Genomic DNA, 22,588 nt, shown 5'->3' with positions numbered 1-22,588 from the left:
ATCCTTCACTCAGCTCTACCTCTGCTTACTTTTAGAAAGAGTGTGTGACTGTGTGTGTATGTGCGCGCGCACATGTGTGCTATAGTGGGGGGTAGGGGGGACAGCAGCGATAGTAAGAGATCATTAAAAATATGGGAATGGGATCAGTAGAAGGCGTTTAAGAGGGGAGCACTCAATTTGGACTTAGACGGGAACATGGGAGCATATGTGAGTGAGTGTGTGTGTGTGTGTGTGTGTGTGTAGCAGGCAAAGTGAGGATTTAGGGAGGGAGGATGGAGGGGCATGGGGAGATAGATGGAGGGCAGAGGATAAAGATGAGGGTAGGACTGAGGGTGAGAGAAGGGAATTGCCCCCTCTAGTCATTAGTGCTGGAAAGGGGTTTTAGCTTGGAGGTCTGGCAACCGCACCCCCACACCATACCCCCACCCCTGTTCTGCTTAACCCAAGCCTGCTAACCATTAATGGGGATCAAACACACTGTGAGATGGTGTGCATGTGTGGGAGACCTACATGGGGGGGTTCTGAAGTAAAAGGGCATGTTGGTTATATATCTGTGTGTACATGAAGTGTGTGAGGCTGAGCGTGTGTTCTTGTCATGAACTGCTGTCTATAAGGTCCACTATGTGTGTGACTCCCTCATGCCCTTAGTTGCTCTAGCTGCCAAGATGAGCTTCTTTCACCTGTGTGTGCATTGATGCGTGACCAGCCCTTTTCGTGCTAGCTTGCTGATTTTCCCCACCACATAGATGCTTGAAGTGATCCACGTTAATCCCACACTGAGAGAAATGTCAGACTACTTTGTACCTCCCTGAACTAATAACCACTGTATGGCAAAATCTGCAGGTGGCTTTAGCTGCTTACCAAAAATGGTGAGATGTGTGCTAACTTTAACGAGAAAACTACCAGAAGTTAATGCTAATGCTAAATACCCGCCTAACTTTTCCAAATGACAGGAAATATTGCAGGATTCATGAGGATCGCACTGAACTTGGACCGATCTCTTCCCCATGTCTCACTAAACACAGCATGCTGGGTCTACCACTAGCACTGCGGTAAACACATATTTTGGTATCTATGTTGGACAAACTCTTCTACCCAGCTTTAACCATGACAGTAATACATTTCCAATAAAAAGTGTGTATTGCTGAAGCTCCAGTCATGAACCACTAAAACTGTAGTTGTTAGAGCCAGCCTTTTGTTTAGCAGGCTACAGAACCATCAAATCAAAAACCTTTTACAGTCACATATCTCACCTTTTCCGACAGCCCGTTTTAGATCTATTAAATACAGACATATCCGCATGGTGTACAACCCCACTGCCACCCCTCCCCCTTCCATCTTTGCTTCCTTCACTCGCCACACTAATGAGACAGAAAAGCGAAGGGAGCAGCTGGGCCTGGGGAGCGACAGAGATGCGACACGCTCTCCTCCGCCTCCGCCTCCACCTCTCCTCCACCCCTTCCTCCCTGCATCTAACCATCAAAGTAGACACAGCCTTAACCAGCAGTGGGGCTGGTAATGACCACATGAACACACACACATACACACACGCCACATGTGACCTATAACACCCCCTGTATGTCTGTGTGTGTGTAAATGTCTTGATTATTAGCCAACTGTCATGGTGGTAATGTGTGCGGCTGGTGTGAATTTCTGCTGCTGTGTAATTAAATCCAGTGGGGATGAGTTGTGTTGTGATTGTACAGTGGGTAGGAGGGTAAAGATGTACACAGCTAATGGGTAATGGGGGCAAAGACTGCTCTGGACAGTTGGGACCCAACTGCTGTGAAGGAAGTGACTGTTCAAATATGAAATACACAACAAAAGGTTGTCTGTATAATGACATGTATGTTTGTGGCACTTATTGTATTTTGGACAAAGACGCTACAGACAATTGCACACACATTTAGAATTGATTAAATATATTTGTAGAAACACATGTATATATATGTGTTGGGAGTGAGATTCTGTGACTAAATGCGTATCTGCCTAGCAGTGGATCTCCACACTGAACTCACCTGTCTGTCAGTCAGAGTGTAAATGTGCTGCTCGTCCGGGCTGAACAGCATATCTCTCAGTAAGGGGTTTCCTCCCTCACTTACAGTCACCTTCTCGTAAAGGACTGCCGGACGGTTGGGACTCACAGAGTTTACCAGAATCTAAAGAGAAAAACACAGAAAGACATCATTAGATTTGATATAAATGCATTTTTAAGTGTTAGATACAGGTAAAAATGCAGCCTACTGCAAATGATTTTCAGTGACAGTGACATATATTTGACTATTTTTGAAAACACTTCAACAAAGCTGAAAATTATTTTACACTTTCACTTTGTTATAGGCTATATTGAACAAATAAAAAATATTTTACTTCATTTAAGACCAAAATCTATCAAGTATTGACACGTTTGTCCTCATTCTCACAACTTAAAAAAGCTATACTAACTATATAAAACAAACGTGTCTATGTATGTATGTTTCAGTGCTGGAAATAGGCTGGATTTACTTCAGCTGTAACAGGTGGTTATTATTATAGTGGTAGGTGGAGTGAAATTATCAAAATTTTGGAAAAAGGTTGAAAGAGGCTGTTTGGCAGAGCTGTGTAAACGCCTTAATTGGAAGGTTGTGTTAACAGCAGTATTGAATATAGTATAATTATTGTGAACACAGACATGATTACAGAGGTAGATGCATTGAAAGGAACATTATTGAGGATAAAGGTGTTATCACGACTGAATAAGACGTTTCTATTCAGCACGTAGGAGGAACTAAATGAAAACAACTTGAACAATGAAAATAAGTGATGTGAATAAAAACACTGTGGTGCTGTATGATACCCAGGATAATGAGAGCAAGGATAACAGTGAGGCACAATCTTTGAGTTTGAATGAAAACTTAATCACCCAATGCAACTGCAGACAAATATAACAATTTATCTCAGCACACACGCGCATTCACATGTGCACAGATTTTCCCTTTGTGAGCTTTGCCGAATAATTTGCCGAGATATGGAAAGTAATGGTGCAGATACAAGATAGGAGATTGGCTAGCTGGGATGGCTGTGAGCCAAAGTCATCTCAGCAGCAAATGAAAAGTGCAGAGCGACTGGGGTGGGGGACAAGTATCAGCTCTCCATTACCGAGCTTTGTCGACTCGCACTGCTATCAGCCCACAGTGACAAGGGAGGGACAGCAGGCAATGACGAGCTGGAGAATGATGCTGAATACACACAGAGACACATACAGACAGATGAAAAAAAATGATAAGATGAAAACACACATAAACAGACAGTGACAGATATTCGGGTACTAATATGGACTTTGATAGATATGTACATGCAGACACAAAGAAAAACACACGTGTGGAAACTTAACACATACTCTTTGTGATGAAAGAATTTATTTACAATCTCTCCAAAAGAAACCAGGGGCAACAATCCCATTATCTCCCACTATCCATCTGTGTGTGTGCCAGTGAGAAAGAGGCATAGAAAGATAGAGAGATAGAGTGAGAAAAAGAGCTCATAAGGTGGTGATAAAGCACTGGGGATGAGAGGAAATATGGGTGTTATTATCTAGATAATGGGCCCGTAAACAAAGGATACATTTCATTCACGCATGGTTCACATCTAGATGAGCACATGCATAAGCACACACACCAGTACACATGGCAACACAGTTTTTATGTCCAGACAACTACAATAAGGAAAAATGGTGGCTAAAGCACACAGAGGTTAAAGAATCACTTTTGTTCTGTGGGCTCCCAGCATCATTTCCTCCATCTCTCTAACAAAAAAATGAGGCATTTCAATTGGCAGTGACATCTATCTCTGGACCAGACACCCAAGTCTAGTTCACTGGCTAATGACCAGTCCAAGCCCAGACTGGCTTTGCACACACAAACAGACTATAATACAGAGAATAAAAAGTCTTTCTGCCAGCTTTCCTATCTTCTGTTTATATATATATATTATATTATCCATCTGCTTGTCAGTCTGTGCATCCTCCAGTCTGCAAAATCCCCAAATTACTGTACAAACTGCAGTGTCTCTGTACTTTATCTCACTCTGTCTATTACTTCAGAAACAGAGACTCAACAACAAACAATATTTTTTTTTCCAGCTCATCTTTTGCTTTTGTCCATGTCTTTGTTCTGCTCAGGATGTCCTTCTCTCTTTTTCTGTCTGGGAGGAAGCAACTGATCAGCAGTGATAAATCAAATCAATTAAGTCCACAGGCACTACAGCCAAGACTGGCCAGGGACTCAAGACTATGGAATAAATACCGTGAACACATGGATGGATTGATGGATGGATGGATGGATGGATGGCAGTGCTTTAAAATTGAGGCTACAATCTAATAACAAAGATAAACATGGAAGCCTGTACATTACGAAGGGTTTAGAACCAGTTGAAAAGCAAAGTGTGGCCTGCATGCTTACGTGCCTGTGCATACATGTGATGTTTTTCACATTTACACTCAGTTGTGTAAAATCACAGGTTTATGTTTACATGCATGCACAGCCATGTCAAGAAATCAATGCAGCAGTCAGTAATGATGGAAGAAGCTGCTTCTGTCTCACTGTGTCCTCTGTATTGCTTAGTTTTCCACTAAGTGCTTGATGGATGGATTCACAGAATGATGCTGGGCTTGTGTTTTCAGGAGAAGCTCCATCTTCACTCTCTTGTCAACATGTATAATGTAATATTAACAGACTTTAAACACATTAGACGCATTGTCTTAAGAAAGAGTGCAGAAAAGGAGGACGAAGACAGAGAAAATGGGATTAAGAGTGAGGAATAATGAGGAGCAAAAGCCACAAGGAGATAAATCACAGCAGAAAAAAAAGTCTTTGTCTCTCTATGGGTCCGATCTATGGCATTTCACGACTATTATTTAGAGTACTTTCGTGACCTGCAATTGTTATTCCTTGGTGAAGTGGTAATGCTGGTTCTTAGCGAAACTGGAAATAGACAGAGGGGGGCATTTTTACAATAGTGCTGTGGAAAGAAGTGCTCATACAAAGCAGATAACTCCCAATATCTATGCAGCAAATAAGGAAAACCAGTTGAATAATTATTTTGAAGTGGCCTATGTCTAAATTTCTTCCAACAACCAAAGATTTCAATTTTCCTGTTTTCAACTTGTCAAGTAAGAGAAAAAAAGAGCAACCAGACACACTGAAACACCATCCTTCCTGATCCCCCTGCATCATGCAACATCCATTTTTTTTATCTCCACTATAAACATTAACATCTCGCTCAACCTGTTGATCCCCCCAAAAGCTCCTAATGCTGGGTTTTATCTGAGCCAGGCAGGCCTGGTTAGTTTTGACAGACAGAGCTTGGCTGGTGATAGGAAAGGCTGGCAGTATGTGGGTGAGAGTTGGATGATAAGACAGGAACACGTCAATGAGAATGATGCCTGTCATAGCCACGAGTGACAACTGATTGAGCCTGTGTTCATGTGTGTGAGAGATTTAGAGGCATAAAGAGAGAAAGAGGCTGTGCATTAATCTTCTATTAATGGATGCACTGTATTATGGGATGAAAGTGAAAACGGGAGGTAAGAAGGATGGCAGCACAGCAGCAACGACTATTCATGGAAGCTCTTTTAATAAATGGCACTTTAAGTAGTAGTATTTTAATAAAAAAAGAAAGGAAATAATGGCAAAAAGAGGTAAAGAGGGGCATCAAATATTCTCAAACTATGAGTTAACGTCATATGGAACGGAACACAACAACCCAGGTGTTCCCAGATCTGTCTGAGAGCCGTAACACTCCAGCAGAGCACAAAGCTCTGGTAATGGCTTTGACATTTCAAAGCAGATTTGGAGATGTGTGTGAACAAAAAGTAGAACTTTTGCTCACTAATAGCATGTAGGCACACAAACACGTACACCACATGCACATGCGACACTTTTAAAGAGGGGTAAACTTGACATAACTAGGTCTATCCATGCATAATGGTAGCAGGCCCCACATTCCTAACTCTTTGATGTGGAGGAGGGGCCCCCAAGTGAATGTGCATGTGTGTATGTTTAGAGGGGCCTATAAAGAGTGTGTGTGTGTGTGTGTGTGTGTGTGTGTGTAAGAGGGGGGGGGGGGGCAAAAGGAAATGAAAGAAAGCAGCAAAAGGGTGATGAAGGGGAGAAAATTGCTAGGGTCCCTCTGTCTCTGGATTTTAGAAGGGAGTCTCATTGTTGTCAAATAATCGTGTAATTGACTGAATCAGATCAGGAATAGAGTCTGAAACTGAACTTTTACACCAAGCTGACCACATTCTAAACTCTACCTTTTGACAGTGTGTTGTTAACGCCTTTCCCTCTTTTAGCAGTTTTCTATCTCCAGCGAGGGCGTTCAGATAAAGAGCTGAAATCACTCACTTCCTATCGCACTGTGAGCTTGACAGAATTTGACTTGTAAGACAAGACAAAAATATTGGTTGTCCTTGTTTTTTTTCATGCCATGTGTGTTTAGATGTGTGTTTGCAGGGCTGTTCTGCAGTAACTGCAATGCAGGAGGACAGGGCCTGTAAGCCTTTCAATGGTGTACTCTCAAACACATTCTCTAGTAGGCCATTGTGCATTCTTGTATTTCTTCTGCCATGCATTGTTTGTAAAAAATGAGCATCCTATCAACGTAGAAAAGTAGAAAAGTGTTTTGATGGACACCAAGTGTGTGTGTTTGTGTGTGTAGTTTGAGGCTAAGAGCAGATGGAGCATAACACATGAGTGAGTGATTGCCCTGATGTATCTATGGGACAAACCCCCCACCACCACACACACATACATACACTGTGTATGCAGCTGACACATAGAAGAGCTCAGAGAAAAACTTTACCATATGTGGGTCAGACAGTCAGATACCAAACAGCCTTTCTTTCAACAGAACCAAGACACACAAAGAGCTATGGTGACAATGATGAAGAAGGCGTGCCCTCAAACACATATGCACCCACACACACACACACAGTGGAATGTCTGCTATCAAAACACTCCAAGTCTGGGAAGGGTTTTTTTTAAGGTCTGGAAAGGAGAGCAGATGTAAACATGAACTTTTACTTACTTTTTAGCATTTTTTAGTATTGAATAATAGTATTTAATAATTGAATATTATTCGCTTTGATGGAGCAAGAGTCAAGCCCTGCTTATTTTGAAATATGACTTATTTATGCATGTTTATTTATAGACATGGAACTAAGTAATACCTCCTACAGACAAAACTATTTATGGCTCCTTCTCCGAATATTTGCTGTGGTTAGCTGAGATTTGGTCAAAAGGCAGGATGCAATGTCATCAACTCATCTTTTTTAAGGCTCTGTTTGGAAGCAACACCTGACACGTTCTATCACAGATGCTGAAAGCTTACATTAAGCACTCGTCAATGAGTTCAAATATGTGGCTCTGTAATCCAATGTATTCTGTCATATCAGATTACTTGCTATGCCAACTATTATTGACAGGCCTTGGTATTCATTCGCATGTCTGCACCATGGTTATTCATGTGTGAGCCCGTGGCCTTTCACCAGCAGTGCTTCCAAAAAGGTCACATACTCACGTACACAGATTACACACAGTGTTACAGCCGCAAAAACATGTGGAGGAAGAAGAGGAGAGAAGACACAGAAAAAAGGGAAAAAGAGGTCCCAAGACACATGTGGTATAAATTCTACCAGTGCACATGCATGCATACAATATAGCATAAACACGGTGAAAACAAGTGAACTGCTTTAAGAGCAAATTAAACCTATTCATCACTTTTAAGGCTCTTCATGTTCATTGAAATTAAAAGATTTTGTCATTGCTCTATCCCTCCGTCTCTACCCATGCCATCTCTCCTTCTCCACCAGTGCAGTCCTCTTTTCCTTTTTCCCCCATTAATTTCTCATGCATTCTACTGCCATTTCATCTACCTTTTCCTTCCTCCCTCTGAATTAAATGCCTTTAGCAAGCTGCTGTCAGATAAGTGTGTGTAGCGAGTTGCAAGACACAGCATAGCAGCAGCATTTCATCTTCCAACCATCACTAAATCACACTAACTCAATCATCTGCATGGAGTTACACGCACACAGACACACACAGCTGTGAGTATGAAAAGCACTGCATCTAGAGAGGTGCTTTACTATGACTGATTTTATCAGCTGTCTTGCAAACGGGGGAAGAAATTGCACCACAACATTATCATATACAATAAGATGAGACTTGAAGATAGAGCTTTCCAATTGAATGCCTTTTTAGTGTCGCCATTCAAATGAAAAAAGACCTCCTCTTACACTGAGGCGCAACACAAATCCCTTATGGGATATCTCAAGCGAAACAATATTACACATTTACATCAAAGACTGCTGAGAGGATATTTATGTTAAAGACATACATACATTTAAAAGACTAGATTTCATATTTACATGTAAAAAAACTGCAAACTGACACAGAATTCCAACACTGACTTATTAGGGTGACTGTGAAACCTGCGACACACTGAGAAAGAGTGTGAGCACTGCTTACATGCTGCCGACTGCCAGCCTTATCAGACCCAGGAAGGTGGGAAACTAAACAAAGATTGGGAAGAGTGCTTAATGCAATGAGGGGGGACAGATGCAATCACACCCAGTGTGTGGCACACATACAAACACAGGAAGAGATCAGCTGGCATGCAGAGTGTTTGTACTGTATATGTTTGTGTGTGCAGAAGTGGGGGAGGTTGCGTATGTATGAAACAAAGTGTGTGTGTTGTTACTAAGTCTGTGCTACAGTCTATCAATAAGAGCTTGCGTGCAGTGAATACATGCAACATGAGTAATTGTGTGCACAGAGTTAATCAGCATCAGTCACATTAATGAGGCATCAATTAATAGCTTGAAGAAATGATGAACATAAAATTCAAACACACACAAGCGCGCACACACACTGTGTTGGTGTGACACTATTTAGCCTAGCTTGACCCACCATTTACTGACTAGATCGCCATTCTGTAGGATTACAGCGAATGGGACCTCATCTTCAGCTGTAATTACCAAGGTGTGTGTGTGTGTGTGTGTGTGTGTGTGTGTGTGTGTGTGTGTGTGTGTGTGTGTGTGTGTGTGTGTGTGTGTGTGTGTGTGTGTGTGTGAGAGAGAGAGAGAGAGAGAGAGAGAGAGAGAGTGCGTGTGCATCTTCCTGTGGGAGAGCCAAAGTGATTACATGGCCACTGGTGCCTCTAATAACATCTTTAGTAAGAGAGAGAGAGAAAGACAGGGAGATATGAATGACTTCCATCTTTCTCAGGAAGCACCAGAATTATGGCAAAGACATTCTTTGTTGGTTACTATGTGGGTCTGTTTTGACTGCGCCGTCATGTAAGAGTGTGCGCGTGTGCATGCAGATATTTGTAATGGATGTAACACAAGAGGCTAATGGGAGTCAGGCCAAAACCACACCTCAGTGTAATGTGTGCCAAACCATTCCTGGCCACAAATGCCTGCCTCTCCTCAGCCCCTTTTCATTTCTCCCCACTGTTCATTTTTGTTCACCCCTCCTGAAAGTATGTCTGGGAAGAAACCTTTTTTCCTTTTAACTTTAATCGTCTTTTCTCTCCTCTTTATTTGTGTTTTGACACTTTCCTTCTCCTCTTAATCTCATTCTTTTCTCAACAGTATCTCTCTCTTTTGTTTCCTATACACAAACAAGAGTGAAACTAAACCTCTTACTCAGCTCACACACACCGCAAACAGCCATGACAAATAAATAAAAAGTGAGTAAAAAAAGAAACGTTGACATAAACAAGGTCAAAATAAACACAGGGCATGAAATGATAGAAACCAGTGAGACCACTACATTGTCAGTTGGCGACAGAAAAGGTGTTTTAAATTGGGACTAAAATTACTGCTAACAATAGGAAGCTTGGTGGCTTAAATGAGAGGAGGATTTGGAGGCTAGACACAAGTAATGAAAGCAAACACACAAATAACGACTGGCAGTTGTAAGGAATGAGGAATGCAGATGGTGTTTAAAATGAGTTTTATAGTGTGGTTCAGGGTGATTTACAGCAGCAGCTGGCCATGTGTATGTGCGTTTTATCAGTGAGTGACAGTTTTTTTATTTTGGAAAAAGTCAGTATAAAGTGATGTCTTGTATTTATTTAATCCTTCTAAAAAATCTGAGAAATTGAGAAAAGTCAATTAACATTTAACGACAACAAAGCAGCAAAAAAAATTACTGAAACTGTTTCTACCTTAACTTCCCTTTTTTAACTCTATTTTCTCACAGGTCAGCCTTGTCAAGACAGCTCACTATTGTCAGCAGTTAAGTTAAAGTTTACCAAAGTTAAAGCTGGAGGAATAAACACCATTCTGCAACACCTGTGACAAAGATGGTGAGGCGCTGTTGACACAGTTACTAAACCTTCTTCTATAATAGGTGCAACGTTTTTGGAAGGTAGTGTGTTGGGTTAGAAATAGTGCTGTGTGTGTGTGTTGTTCCTGGTTTTTGTAGAAGAGAGGAGGCACATTCCTGACATGACCACTCTAATCCTGCCCTTCAATACAACCGTCTGCTGCCTCACCAAATATTTTGTTATGTTGTGTGCCTGTATGTGTTAGTGTATGCCTACAACTATGTTAATGCCTCTGTATATGTGAAAACACTAACACCAGTTGCATTTCATCCACCAACACACACATATGTCAAAGGGGAAACAGAATAGACATTGGCATAGCAACCACAAAACAATCAGCGCTAGGAAGTACGCAGGGAGGAGGATGAAGGAGTAAGAGTGTGTGTCTGTCCCTAAAACAAGATAGTGTTGGGAAAGAAATGGGATTTGGGTTTTAGTCAAAAACACCAAAATGCATGTCTCGTTTTAGAGTTTAATAGTGATGTGTTATGTGATCTGCAGGTCTGGGGGGGTTTCTGCTGTTAGCTTAACACGGCTGGACTGTGTTTGTGTTTGTCCATGAGGCAGAACTGTTTTTCTTGGCATTCACTAAATATAATCCCTTCTGCTGAGAGCTGAGAGAGATGTCCTGATGGACGAGGTTAAATGCATTTATGCACTGAGTCTGGATAGGGAATGGGGTGGTAACTGTTCCAAACTAAAAATATGCTCAAGTAACTACTTGGCTGTGAGAGAACTAGAGGAAATGCAGGTCTGTGCACAGACATCTTCACAGAATCAGACATTCATGAAGAGTGGTAAGGAGTGCACTCAATAACTAGAGTAATGTAGCACTGCTCTTTTTTTCTTCTTCTGTTAGTGGAAGTTACCCATTTGTCTTCTCCATCCAAGCAAACACAATATTATTTTCTGTCTGAAACCAAAAGCCTGACCCAGCTAGACAAAATCCAACTGCTTTCCTCTCCTCACCCTTCATCACTCCTTCCCCCAGGTGAGGCCACCCACTTATTTGCCCAGATTGCAAACTCTTGTTTGGGGAGAAGCCAGAGTAAAGTCCCTGGCTTGGTTTCAGGCCTGCTGCTGGGAATCCACCTCTGAAACTGAAGGAGGAGAAGACACACAGACAGGAAAGCAAGAGTGTCAAGAGCAGTGTGACTTTTATGGCTCCCCTGCACTCTTTCAACACTTCCTTTCCATCGTTTCATCTCTTCATTCAGCATTACTCTTTAGGTTTTTATTATCTCATGCCGTCGCGAAGGCCTGTTACCCTTCCATTCCCCTCCTTCTTCTTCCCTCCCTACCGGCTCACCCTGCTCTCCTAGTGTGCTGTAATGGTCCACAGGGAAGGTCTTGGCTGCTGCCCACCAAACACAACAAGCATGACTGATTCAAGAGCCAAAAGGCTGGACAGCACAGAGAGTGGAGAAAATGTTGTTCTCCATCTGTGTGTATGAGGGAGACGGCAAGTCAGCAGAAGGGGTTGAAGTCCAGTACAAACTGAAATAAACAACTAAAGGATGAGAAAGAGAAACTGGCCTGCTCCAGGGGACAAAGAACACAAATATAGCTCTAACTAGACATTATTTAAACACTGGACCATTTATGCCTGGGTGTAAGTGTGAGTATGTGTGTGACAGAGGGCAGATGTAAAAAAATACATGGTGACATTTAGCAGATGTGCTGGCAAACTGCTATTTAATCCCTTGTATTACGCATGTACTGACACAAGTGGAAAATAAATGAGGATTGCTTTCGCACATTTTCTCACCCTTGCCCTTTCTATATCAAGATTGTGAAATACTGAAAATGTTTTTGTCTCAACTTCCCTGTTTTTATTTCTTTACATGTGGATGTGCTAACTCTGCATCTTCTGCAGTCAACAAGTCTCCACAGTAGTTAACTGTTATACAGTGATTAACTTTCAGATGACACATGGGCAGACAGGTTTCCTGGTGTGTGCTGAGAACCATGTGTCCCACTGCGATGTCAAACAAAGATTGGTGTGTACAAAGAGTCTATCAGTTTCACCGTCTGTCACTGAGTCTCACTCCTGTTTTTCTATGAAAGCTAACCATTGCCAGCACTGAGGTAATAAATGTGCTTCAATGCTGAATACAACCTGGTCCAAGGAATGTAAGGAATGTGGTTTGTTCTGCCCAGTTACACACCTCTACACACCTGTCTGCACATTTGACAGTGTATGAATCAGATAAACTACTGACCACTTTGTTATTTTCTATCTCTGATCAGCATACCACACAGGTACCTCTGCTTTCAAGCAACCTGTTTGTGGATCACCCATTTCATCTCCTGTGCACAAAACCCTGTGTCCTCATTCTCCAAATGTCTGGTGCTATTGCACGTTGTAGCGTGTGTCCACCACAATAGTGAGCTGTGTGTGACGGCAGGATTTTTTTCAGCTCCACAATCTTAAGGTGCCAGGCCAATGGGTGGGAGGAAGACTTCATTCAGGAGAATAAAGCTGTTGCCCCAGACAAACATATGCCTTTGTGATCACTGCATTGTCTAATAAAAGTAATCAAACTACAGCAGCAGAGCAGAGTCACATATTGGCATTTAAGTGAAGCGATGAGGACTTCCGGTTTGGCGGACATGGAGTAGGACCAAGCGGCAACCTTCGGGGCTCAAAGTTGAAGCCCATGCGGAAGTGTCAAAACTTGTAATTCACGCCGCAACTGCTGCTCCAAAAGCGAGTAATTTCCCATAGACTCCCATGTTAAAATGGCCGACTTCACAGCAGAAATTAACATGTTTACAACCTGGTACAAAAAACCACTCTGGTCTCAGATGATAGGTTCTCTTCTAGTGTCAATTGTAGGGGGGGTGAATTTTTTTACAACTCACTCGTTTCAATTGTATTCGGACTTAAAATTACGCATAATTATGGGCGTTGCCGCTTGAGTGACAGACAGTTGACGTATCACAACGTGAGTTTCCTGCTTCCACGATGGCCCGCCTCCCTAAACCCCGCTCGTGCTCCCCCTTTTTGTCCATATTTGGAGTTTTGGCGGACGTGACGCTACCAACATGGCGGCGGTCATCAACGTCCTGGAACCTCCCACCGAGCCTCAGAACATCTCTTCAGAAACAAATGGGTGACGTCACGGAAGCTCTGTCCATAGTTTTTACTGTCAATGAGTAGGACGTGTTGTGCTTCAGCTCCCGTTTTTGACTACCTTTATAACCCACCAGTTTACTTTTCTTCTCGTCAGACCATCTGTTTTTATATATGTATACATAAGTATACCTCCTGACTCTACGCAGTAGTGGGTCGTTACATCGTTTCACCATGCCACCTAAACCTTCTAAATCGAGTGAAAAGGCCGAGCCTGAGGCCGCCATTAGCAAAGGTGACTTGGTAGCATTGCTAGCCGAACACAGGGAAGCTCTGATTTCTGAATTGAACACGTCTTTCAGTAAGATAAATGGGAAACTGGATGGACTGCAGGACACTGTTAGTGGTCATGGCCAGTGCCTGGTTTTACTCGAAGAAAATGCCGACCTGTTCCAGCTACGCTTAGAAAAGGTTGAAAACTGTTGTGAGGGGCTAAAGGCTGATAATGACAAACTGAAGGCTAAGCTAACCCAGCTTGAGGGGAGGAATAGGAGGAGCAATGTCCGTCTCGTTGGTTTGCCTGAGGGGATTGAGGGTCCACAACCTACGGCCTTTTTTCCCAGCTGTTACAGGAGGTTTTTGGAAAGGACATTTTCCCTTCTGTACCAGAACTGGACCATGCACACCGTAGCCTTGCCCCTAAACCCGGCCCAGGAGACCGAGCTTGGCCTGTTGTCATTTGCTTTCATCGATACCAAAACAAGGAAGTGGTGGTGCGGGAGGCAAGGAAAAGGGGCGAGCTGAAGTACCAGTCTAACCCGTTTAGGATCTATGAAGACTACAGCCCAGAAGTGGTTACTCAAAGAAGGGAAGGCAGGTCCGTAATGGCTACTTTGTACAAGATGGGACTCAAGTCTTCACTACTGTTTCCTGCGCGGCTCCGTATTATCAAACCTGATGGTACTCGGGTGGCATTGAGCTACGTGGCAGAGGCTGAAAAGTTTATTAAAGACTTTAAAGACTCTCTCTGAACATGTCTCTCTCTCTGAATTGTCTGCTAAACACAGTCTACCTGCTTCTCATTTTGTTTAGATACTTACAGGTTAGGCACTTTGTTTCAGATGCCATCCCAGGGTTTCCAGATGAACCTCCCAAAAATGTCTTTGATGATGTCATGTCTTTTAACCCAAAAAAAAGCTATATCTCTTATGCTACGTCTGGTCTGTCATTTAGATTCCCTATCCATTATCAAACGGTCTTGGGAGCAGGATCTTCACATTAATATCAGTGAGACAGACTGGGCTAATGTTTTGAAGAATATCCACTCATCTTCATTGTGTGCTAGACATTCTCTTATCCAGTTTAAGGTGGTACACCGAGCACACCTCTCTAAGTCTAAGTTGTCTAGAATCTATCCTCAACTTGACCCCACTTGTAATAAATGTAAATCTGCAGAAGCCACACTGATTCATATGTTTTGGCTTCGTCCCAAAATACAACGATACTGGGAAGCTGTTTGTGAAGCACTTTCGAGTGTACTGGGAACTAAAATAACTTTAAACCCACTCTTGTTGCTTTTTGGGGTTGTTGTGGAGGGATTACAGTTGCCTACTGGGGGGGCGTAGGCTTATTGTTTTTTCAACTCTACTAGCCCGAAGGAAGTGGAAGGATCCTGCCCCTCCAACAGTGTCACAATGGATTAAAGATGTGCTATTTTATCTTAAACTGGAGAAAATTAGACATGGGACATGGGTTCTGAAAAGAAATTCTATCAAGTGAGGGGACCTTTTTTATTTTTTTTTTACCAACCATTGATACAGATCCAGGAATAATTGGATGTGATTGTTTATTTATTTATTTTTAATTATTCTGGCTGAGTTGCTTACCCTAATCGGAATATCTGTGTTTTTCTCTTTTTTTTCATGTGACAGTGATGACAGAAAGTTCCATTTGTACAGGGGGGGTTATTAATTGTGTTTATTTTAGTTTTGGTGTATTTCTATCTGTATATATGTATATATATAAGTAACTGTTTTTTTGGGTTTGTATATGTATCTTTATATTGTTGAAAACCCAATAAACATATTAAACACTAAAGTGAAGCGATGAGATCTGCTGCCAGAGGTGATCGGATCGCTGATTGCTGCTGATCGATCAGCCCATGTAAAAACACTGACTGCTGAACTCTGCCTACAGTATGCAGGACTTTGCTTCGTAATGTTGTAGCTCCCTACAAGATGACATATGACAGAAAGGATTTTAAACTTTTGCATTCCCCTCTAGTGAGGAAAAAGAAAGCAGACGTCTGTCAATGAGAAGAGCTGTGGTGTAATAAATCATTCACTTGCCACATTGTACTTTTAATGGACTGAACTAGGAAGTGGGTACCGTTTTGCTGCCTCTGGACTTTGCTGAGTAGACTTACTGTATGCTTCTATATGTGGGCTGCAAGCTTGGTTTGCTACACTCAAATAAAATCTATTAATACCTCCACTGCTAAACTACAGCCACTTTACACTACCTTATGTAACCACGAGGTCACAGAGGCCACAGGTATGGATTGACTATAGCTGAGAAGGAGTACAGTATGCACATTTGCTGCCTCTACTGGCATGCAACAGACAGAAGCTGGCCTGTGTACACACACACACACACACACACACACCCCAAGCATGCCATAACAGCCGTGCCTGAGCAGCTGGTGCAACCAGGTGGACAGACAGATGCCCCGCCTTTGGTTTGGCCTGTCGCCATGGTAACAAAATGGGGCCTGACCAATGACTGCAGTCTCTCGAGAGGCTGTGGGGATGGGTTTGGTTGACACTCAAAGCCATCCAGATGATACAGCCCACCCACATTCAACCACATTCCTGCCAAATTATGACAATTAGAAGCTGCAAATGACTTGCTGTTGTTTCTGTGGGAGCCTGATTTCATCCGGAGCTGGGTGGCATACAATTAGCGTGAGCGACTCCAGCAACATTTAAAACACAGAGACAATACTATGAAAACCAGGAAGTTATTGTTAGCGAACATTGTACAGTCTTTTGTTTTAAAGCACATGTTTCCCCCAGGGAGAAACTGTTTACGTGATTCACAGTACCAGAAACCGTAAGTAAAATATTATGCTGTAATGTGTTGAAAGACTCGAACTTAGAGTAGTCCCACAGGGTCAAAGTACAAACAGAGAGAGGGGCAATGCAGAAAAAAGAGACAGCAATAGATGTGGAAATGAAAGGGGGCTAAATGGAGGAATGATACAAAAGAGAAAAGAAAAGAATGTTCAAGAAAAACTGAGTGATGAGTAAAAAAAAAGCTGCCCACCAGTGTGTGCTTTGCTTCTTCAAGCAACTGGTGAAAGTTATATTCCAACACACACAAACACACCCGGTGACAACACTTGAATATAATAACCACTTAATGTGATATGGCAATGGCATCAGGATACTGTGCACCATCATCAGCATCTAAAGAAACAGCTCCAGAATCTGTGCTGTGCTTATCTGTGCTTGCAGTTTCCGTCACACCTCACTGAGCATTAAATCTTCCCCTTCAGTCGGCTTTCTAACCAGCTCTCATGGTTTCCTGCTGAAGACACGGCTCTCAAAATCAAGGGTGGAAATGAGAGAAAATTGTGTTATAAGTTAAGTTGTGTCACCTCTTTAATAAACACACAGAAAATGGTTTCCAAAATAGGAGAGAGGAGAAGAAAGCACCACAAAGTTTTCAGACAGTCAGATGAGTGCACTGGACTGTCACAAGACTGCTTTTTATAGAAGTGCTCTTCATTGTGTGTGTATGTGTGTGTGTGTGTGTCTCTCCCTATCACACACACAAACATCTGCCAGCTTATCTTGCCCTCCTGCTTCCTACAGGCTCTTTCTCACTGCACCACACACAGACAGGAAGTGTGTATGAGCTGAGGAAGTTGTCCACGTAGAAAACAGAGGAAATCCTTCGTCCTAGATTACTTTCTCTCACACATGTAAAACCACAAACATTCACACACACACACAATTACACAGGCAATCAAAGAGATGGGGCCTGATTGGAGGTGGTGTTAATTATACAGTCACACACATGCACGCACACACTTATTGACAACTCTATTCCAGCTGTGCTGACTTGACTTGAAGCCAGAGAAATTAAATATCTGCTTTCTCAGACGGTTTAGCTGTACAGTGTGTAATTCCTGTGATTCGATTATCTCAAAGTAAAAGTGAATTACACTGGAAGTGAAATGCAACTATCAATAGGGTGTAAAGATGCACAGAAATGTGCCAAGTGTGGCCAACACAACGCACCACAGCTAGCATGGCTCTTACTTGATCTTTTCCCTGATTCCTGACTTACTCCCTCTCCATCTCTCTGTTATGAAAACTACAAAAAGACAACACACACTACTTAGTCAAAGGGTACCCACACATTGCTATTAGCTCATTATACACAGAAGGAGCCTGCATGCTCGCTTACTCACTCTCTCCACTCACAAGCAGAACCATTCACATCCCAATGGGCCTGGACACATGCATACACACTTAAAAACAAACACACACACACACACACACACACACACACACACCATTAAGCAGCAGCATGGGCACTCAGCAGGATTTAGAGGACAATTAAAAAGCTCAATTAGACTTATATTCCTTATTTCAAGAAATGAGCGTGTTACAGATGGTGTGGCACGCTCTTTGCATTTAAAAACACACTTTGGTAGTTTCCTCCTGGGAGACAACACAGGGGAGTTGTAGGGAGGGATTTGATGTAAATATGTACAACAGTGCTGTGTTGAGATAAGTGCCTCCTGAAATGTATCCAACAACCATGAAATGCAATATCGCTGATACCAATAAGATGCAGCATGTTTTCAAAAGGCAATTGACTAGGCTTGAAATCCCTTTGGTAATCTTTGCTCAATTTGTTGCTGTAGCTGGAGACAGGAGGTGCTTGTGTTTTTTTTTCCACAAATATATTCACAAGCTTGTTTTGTTCCTATTTAGTTTCCTCTCTCAGACAGGTTTGCCTTCCAGAACTCTGCCCGGCCTCTACCCTTTTCTTCTAAGTTTCCACTTCTTTCTCCTCTTTACTTTGCTTCTAGTAAAACTAAGTATCACAGTCCCATTGTCTTACTCTCCCGCATCCTTCCGCAAGTCTTCCAATGCCAAGTCTGTTGAGTCAGCCACTGCATAAATCTGCAGTGTGTGTATACTTGGATAAATTGCTCTTGGCCAGGTCACAAACTTTGAATAGACAATACCTTTCCATTCAGAAAAAGTCACCAGACACACAGAAACACACACATGTGCAAGAGGCAGATGGTCCAACCTGTAGGTTCTCCATGGTCCATTTGTAAAGAAGCAACGCTTCGATATGCGCCCTAGCACACACAGAAACACACTCCCACACATGCAAAGAGGGTAATAAATTCAAACCAACACAATACAACCCCCGCAACGGACATGGTGGGAGCGACAACTAATGCCAGAAGAACATACCAACTCCCAGAGTTCAACTGGAGGTAAACTTGATTCACACTCATACGGGGCCATGTGATGCAGTTCTTCAACAATGAAAGAACTTGGCAACATATCAAAGACTTTTATGGCCATACAAAATGCCAAATTTGATTGCTAAGGCAAAGCTTTTTCAACATTGTCTGGACCATTGTAAAGGGTTTCAGTTTTTTTAATCATTTAACCCACTACAAACCAGTTTTTTCATACTTCAGCGATGACAGCCTGTGATACAGCCAATTGAAATGATTTTGTTAAGATGACTAGAATTTAATGGTTTGGTTTTCATAAGATTTAATGTTTTGCTAATGGCTTACAAAGTAATAGTAGTTCAGACAGTTTTAGTCAAATGTTTGCTGCTGCTGAGGAATGCATTTGTATTCTTTATCATTTATCACCAATGTCCTCAAGAAAAATGTAGAGACTTGGCTTTGTCATTAATGATGTAGTAACAGACTGGAGGCCTTACTTCTAGTGACAGTAAACAATCAACAACTGCCTGGTACAGGGTCATATGCTTTCCAGATAGAAAAACAAAGAAGGGAATGAGCTGTTGAGCTCTCTCTGACAAATATCAGATGATACTTGGTAAACCTGTCAGTATCTCCCTCCAGCCAAAACTCTTGACTGATTCCTCCTCGCTTCTTTTTCTTTTCTGTGTCTGTACAAATGGTCAAATTAACAACTACCCAAGTCATTCTAGCTAATTGGTGATATCTGACAGAAACGTGCCCTCAATTTTCACTGTCGGCATGCTTGTTTCTTCCTCTGCCTGTACTTACAAGCCACTATGGCCCACAGCAGCCTGGGAAGGAAAAGAAATGAACACACACATACACATCTAGGAACAAAAAAATTTGTGCACAAAGGAATAATTTGCATTCCCAGACCCACAAATGCAAGAGCAAGAACCATGACACAGAGAGAGAGAGAGAGAGAGAGTGCTAAGTCAGAGTTGTGAAGCCCCATTGGGAAAAGCCACTTTCCGGAACATTTTACCCAATTTGCATTGCTCCTGGCTTCATCGCTCTCTCTAAGGAGAGGAGATGTGAATGAAGAAGCTAGTGTGGTGTGTGTGTACAAATGTATCTCCAAACACTGTCATAACTTAGTGGTTGGAAATATCATGTACATCAGTTAAGTCAGCACTGAGAAATTCTCATCCCTGACAATTAAAAGAAGAGAACTTGTTCAGCTATTTCATGTTCATCAGTCTTGTTCAATTCTATATTTATGTCAAACTGTTTCGCTGGCGCATGCAGATCAGATCTGACTGCTACTGGAATTGGCTCAATAAAAATGTGCTCAGACAAGAGCCCCTCCATGATAAATGCTATATACAGATCAACGGGCTTAATAGGACATGAATGAGAAAGACGTAAACAAGCACATATTTTGGTGAACAAAGGTTTCATAACATCAGTCCCATGTGGCTTTCACCATTCTACTGAGGACCCAGCAAGCGCACATACACACGTATACACACGTACACGCACGTGTACACACACACACACAGAGGAAGAGGGTGATATAGGACCAATGCATTAGAGAGATGATGCAATGAGAGGAGTCAGAGCCGCAAGCAATCAGTCTGATTAAGAGTGTGTGTGTGTGTGTGTGTGTGTCTGTGTGTCACCTCTACTCTCCTCTCATCTCTTTCTCCTTTGCTCTGACTCTCTTCTGTAATCTCTCACTTTCTCAGAGGAATTGGGTTGTTTTTCCAGGGTTTGACATTTTATCATCTGGTTTGGTACACAAGGTAGTGACAGTGTGATGAAAATACTGATGTCTATCCATCAGAGAACCAGAGAATGGTTAGAGAAACAGATGATGAGAGGATGTGGTGCTGTTTACAGTAGCAAACCATCTCACATGGCCTTTACATTCCACCTAGTTTAAATCTCATTTGCTTGATGATGATCATGAGCGAGAGCTACCTTCTGAGAGCTACCTTCTCACCTATTAAATGATTTCGTTTGGAAAGGAATAGGAATTCAAGTAAACTAAAATATATTTTTTATATTTACTAATCAGGAATGTTGAATGCATATGTTATTGTCATTATGAAGAAATCTGTGTGTTAAATGAGGTTATAAAGTGACACAGTTCTGATATCACAAAACATAAGCTTCCCTTAAACACACATCAAAGGTAAATGGGGTACAACTGCAGCTATGCTAGTTACTGCACATGAAATGTATTTAGCTTCTTCTTTCTGTCTGTAAAACACACTTTATTCCCAGCAGCAGCCTTGACCCTTTTGCCTCTTCCTCACTCCACTGCGTCACTAAATGCAGCCATTTTGGCTCCCGTAGGGCCCATGATACAGCTTTGGTCGCTTCCTGGCCACATTCATACCACTGGGCCTGTAATGAAACTATGGATTTTCCATCTGAGTCCTGACACTAACTGCCTGTTTGCTGTGCATCCAGTCTCCACTGCGCTATTCTGTACTCGATATGTGAAGAGGAGCTTTTCCATCCACAACACTTTTTTCAGATCTTTCAGGCAATAGTTTGTCAAGTGGATAGCATTATCCAGGAACCATATATTGACCCACAGTCCAAAGAGATGAGGAAGCATTTATGACTGCAGTTAAAAGTACTGAAACCCTCATTCAATGAAAGAATTTAATTTTACACACACACTTACTTTCAAACCTAGGCACATTGTCAAAGCAAGCAAAAACACTCAAAGTGTAGAATCCTGTTCACTGTGCATCGATGAGCATGTCAACAGAAACATTAAAGCTCATCCATAAAAGCATGAAGACAGACTGAACATGCAGGAGGAGGTAATGAGTGTGGCATCTCTGCAGTTTCACTTCTCTCTCTCTCTCACAGACACACACACAGTGCTGCACACAGGGGTAAACATGACCTACAAGCCCACTTATTTCCCACCCCAGTTGAAAGTGCATTCCCAGCACTGTGCTGCTGATGCTGCAGCAGCATACAGCTCTAACATTCAGCAACATTGCAGCAACCCAGTTTCAATGTTGTGACTGTGTTCAAATCCCATTGCTACACCACAAACATCAATGCTCCTTGTGACTCCCCCCCTCTCTCTTATCCTTCCTCTTCCCCACTATCACCAGCCGTGGCTGCCCTGACTACTGTTGCCATAGCAACCGAGGAGCAAGCCCGTCACAGTGGGATTTGGAGACAGTTTGGAGTAAAGACCTCTATGTTATTGGAGCCTTATTATTGGGTGTGTGCTTGTGTATGCTTGTATATGATGGCGTTTATTGTTGTTTGTTGAAAAGGCTGTGATACTTCTGTGCAATAATAAAGCAGGTCCCTCATGGGAGCACTACAGCAGTCAAAAGCCAACCCCAGCCACCATGGCATGAGAGGACATATAATTTAATATATAAATTGCCAGATGTGTAGCTTTACTTAAATCACTAAGTTATTGATTTACAAGATAATACAATAACTAAGTGAAAGAACAGAATACACAGAAGAATAAAAGAATACAGCAAACTGTGGAAACAGCCCATGCAGCCACAGCTTTCTTCTCCTCTCTCTCTTTCACACCCACTATGCTGGCCGTATCCATTCCAAGGTTATCAGTAATCCAATAGGTTTCCCTGGAAGCGGGCAGTCTTCCTGAGACACAG

The 22,588-nt window shown here is 42.2% G+C and overlaps 1 protein-coding gene across 4 annotated transcripts in view; it reads right to left on the bottom strand.

Moving 5' to 3' along the window:
• Window positions 1–22,588, bottom strand: part of plxna1b (plexin A1b) — a 159,827-nt gene that overhangs the window by 83,959 nt on the left and 53,280 nt on the right. For all 4 annotated transcript variants that reach the window (XM_028405120.1, XM_028405122.1, XM_028405121.1 and 1 more), the window contains exon 4: window positions 2,019–2,159. In XM_028405120.1, the coding sequence (XP_028260921.1) occupies window positions 2,019–2,159 (141 nt within the window). The remainder of the gene's footprint in view (window positions 1–2,018; window positions 2,160–22,588) is intronic.

This window comes from Parambassis ranga, chromosome 5 (genome assembly GCF_900634625.1).
Source record: "Parambassis ranga chromosome 5, fParRan2.1, whole genome shotgun sequence".
Lineage (NCBI taxonomy): Eukaryota > Metazoa > Chordata > Actinopteri > Ambassidae > Parambassis > Parambassis ranga.
The sequence above is the reverse complement of the archived record's forward strand: the minus strand, read 5'-3'. Positions and strand labels throughout refer to the sequence as shown.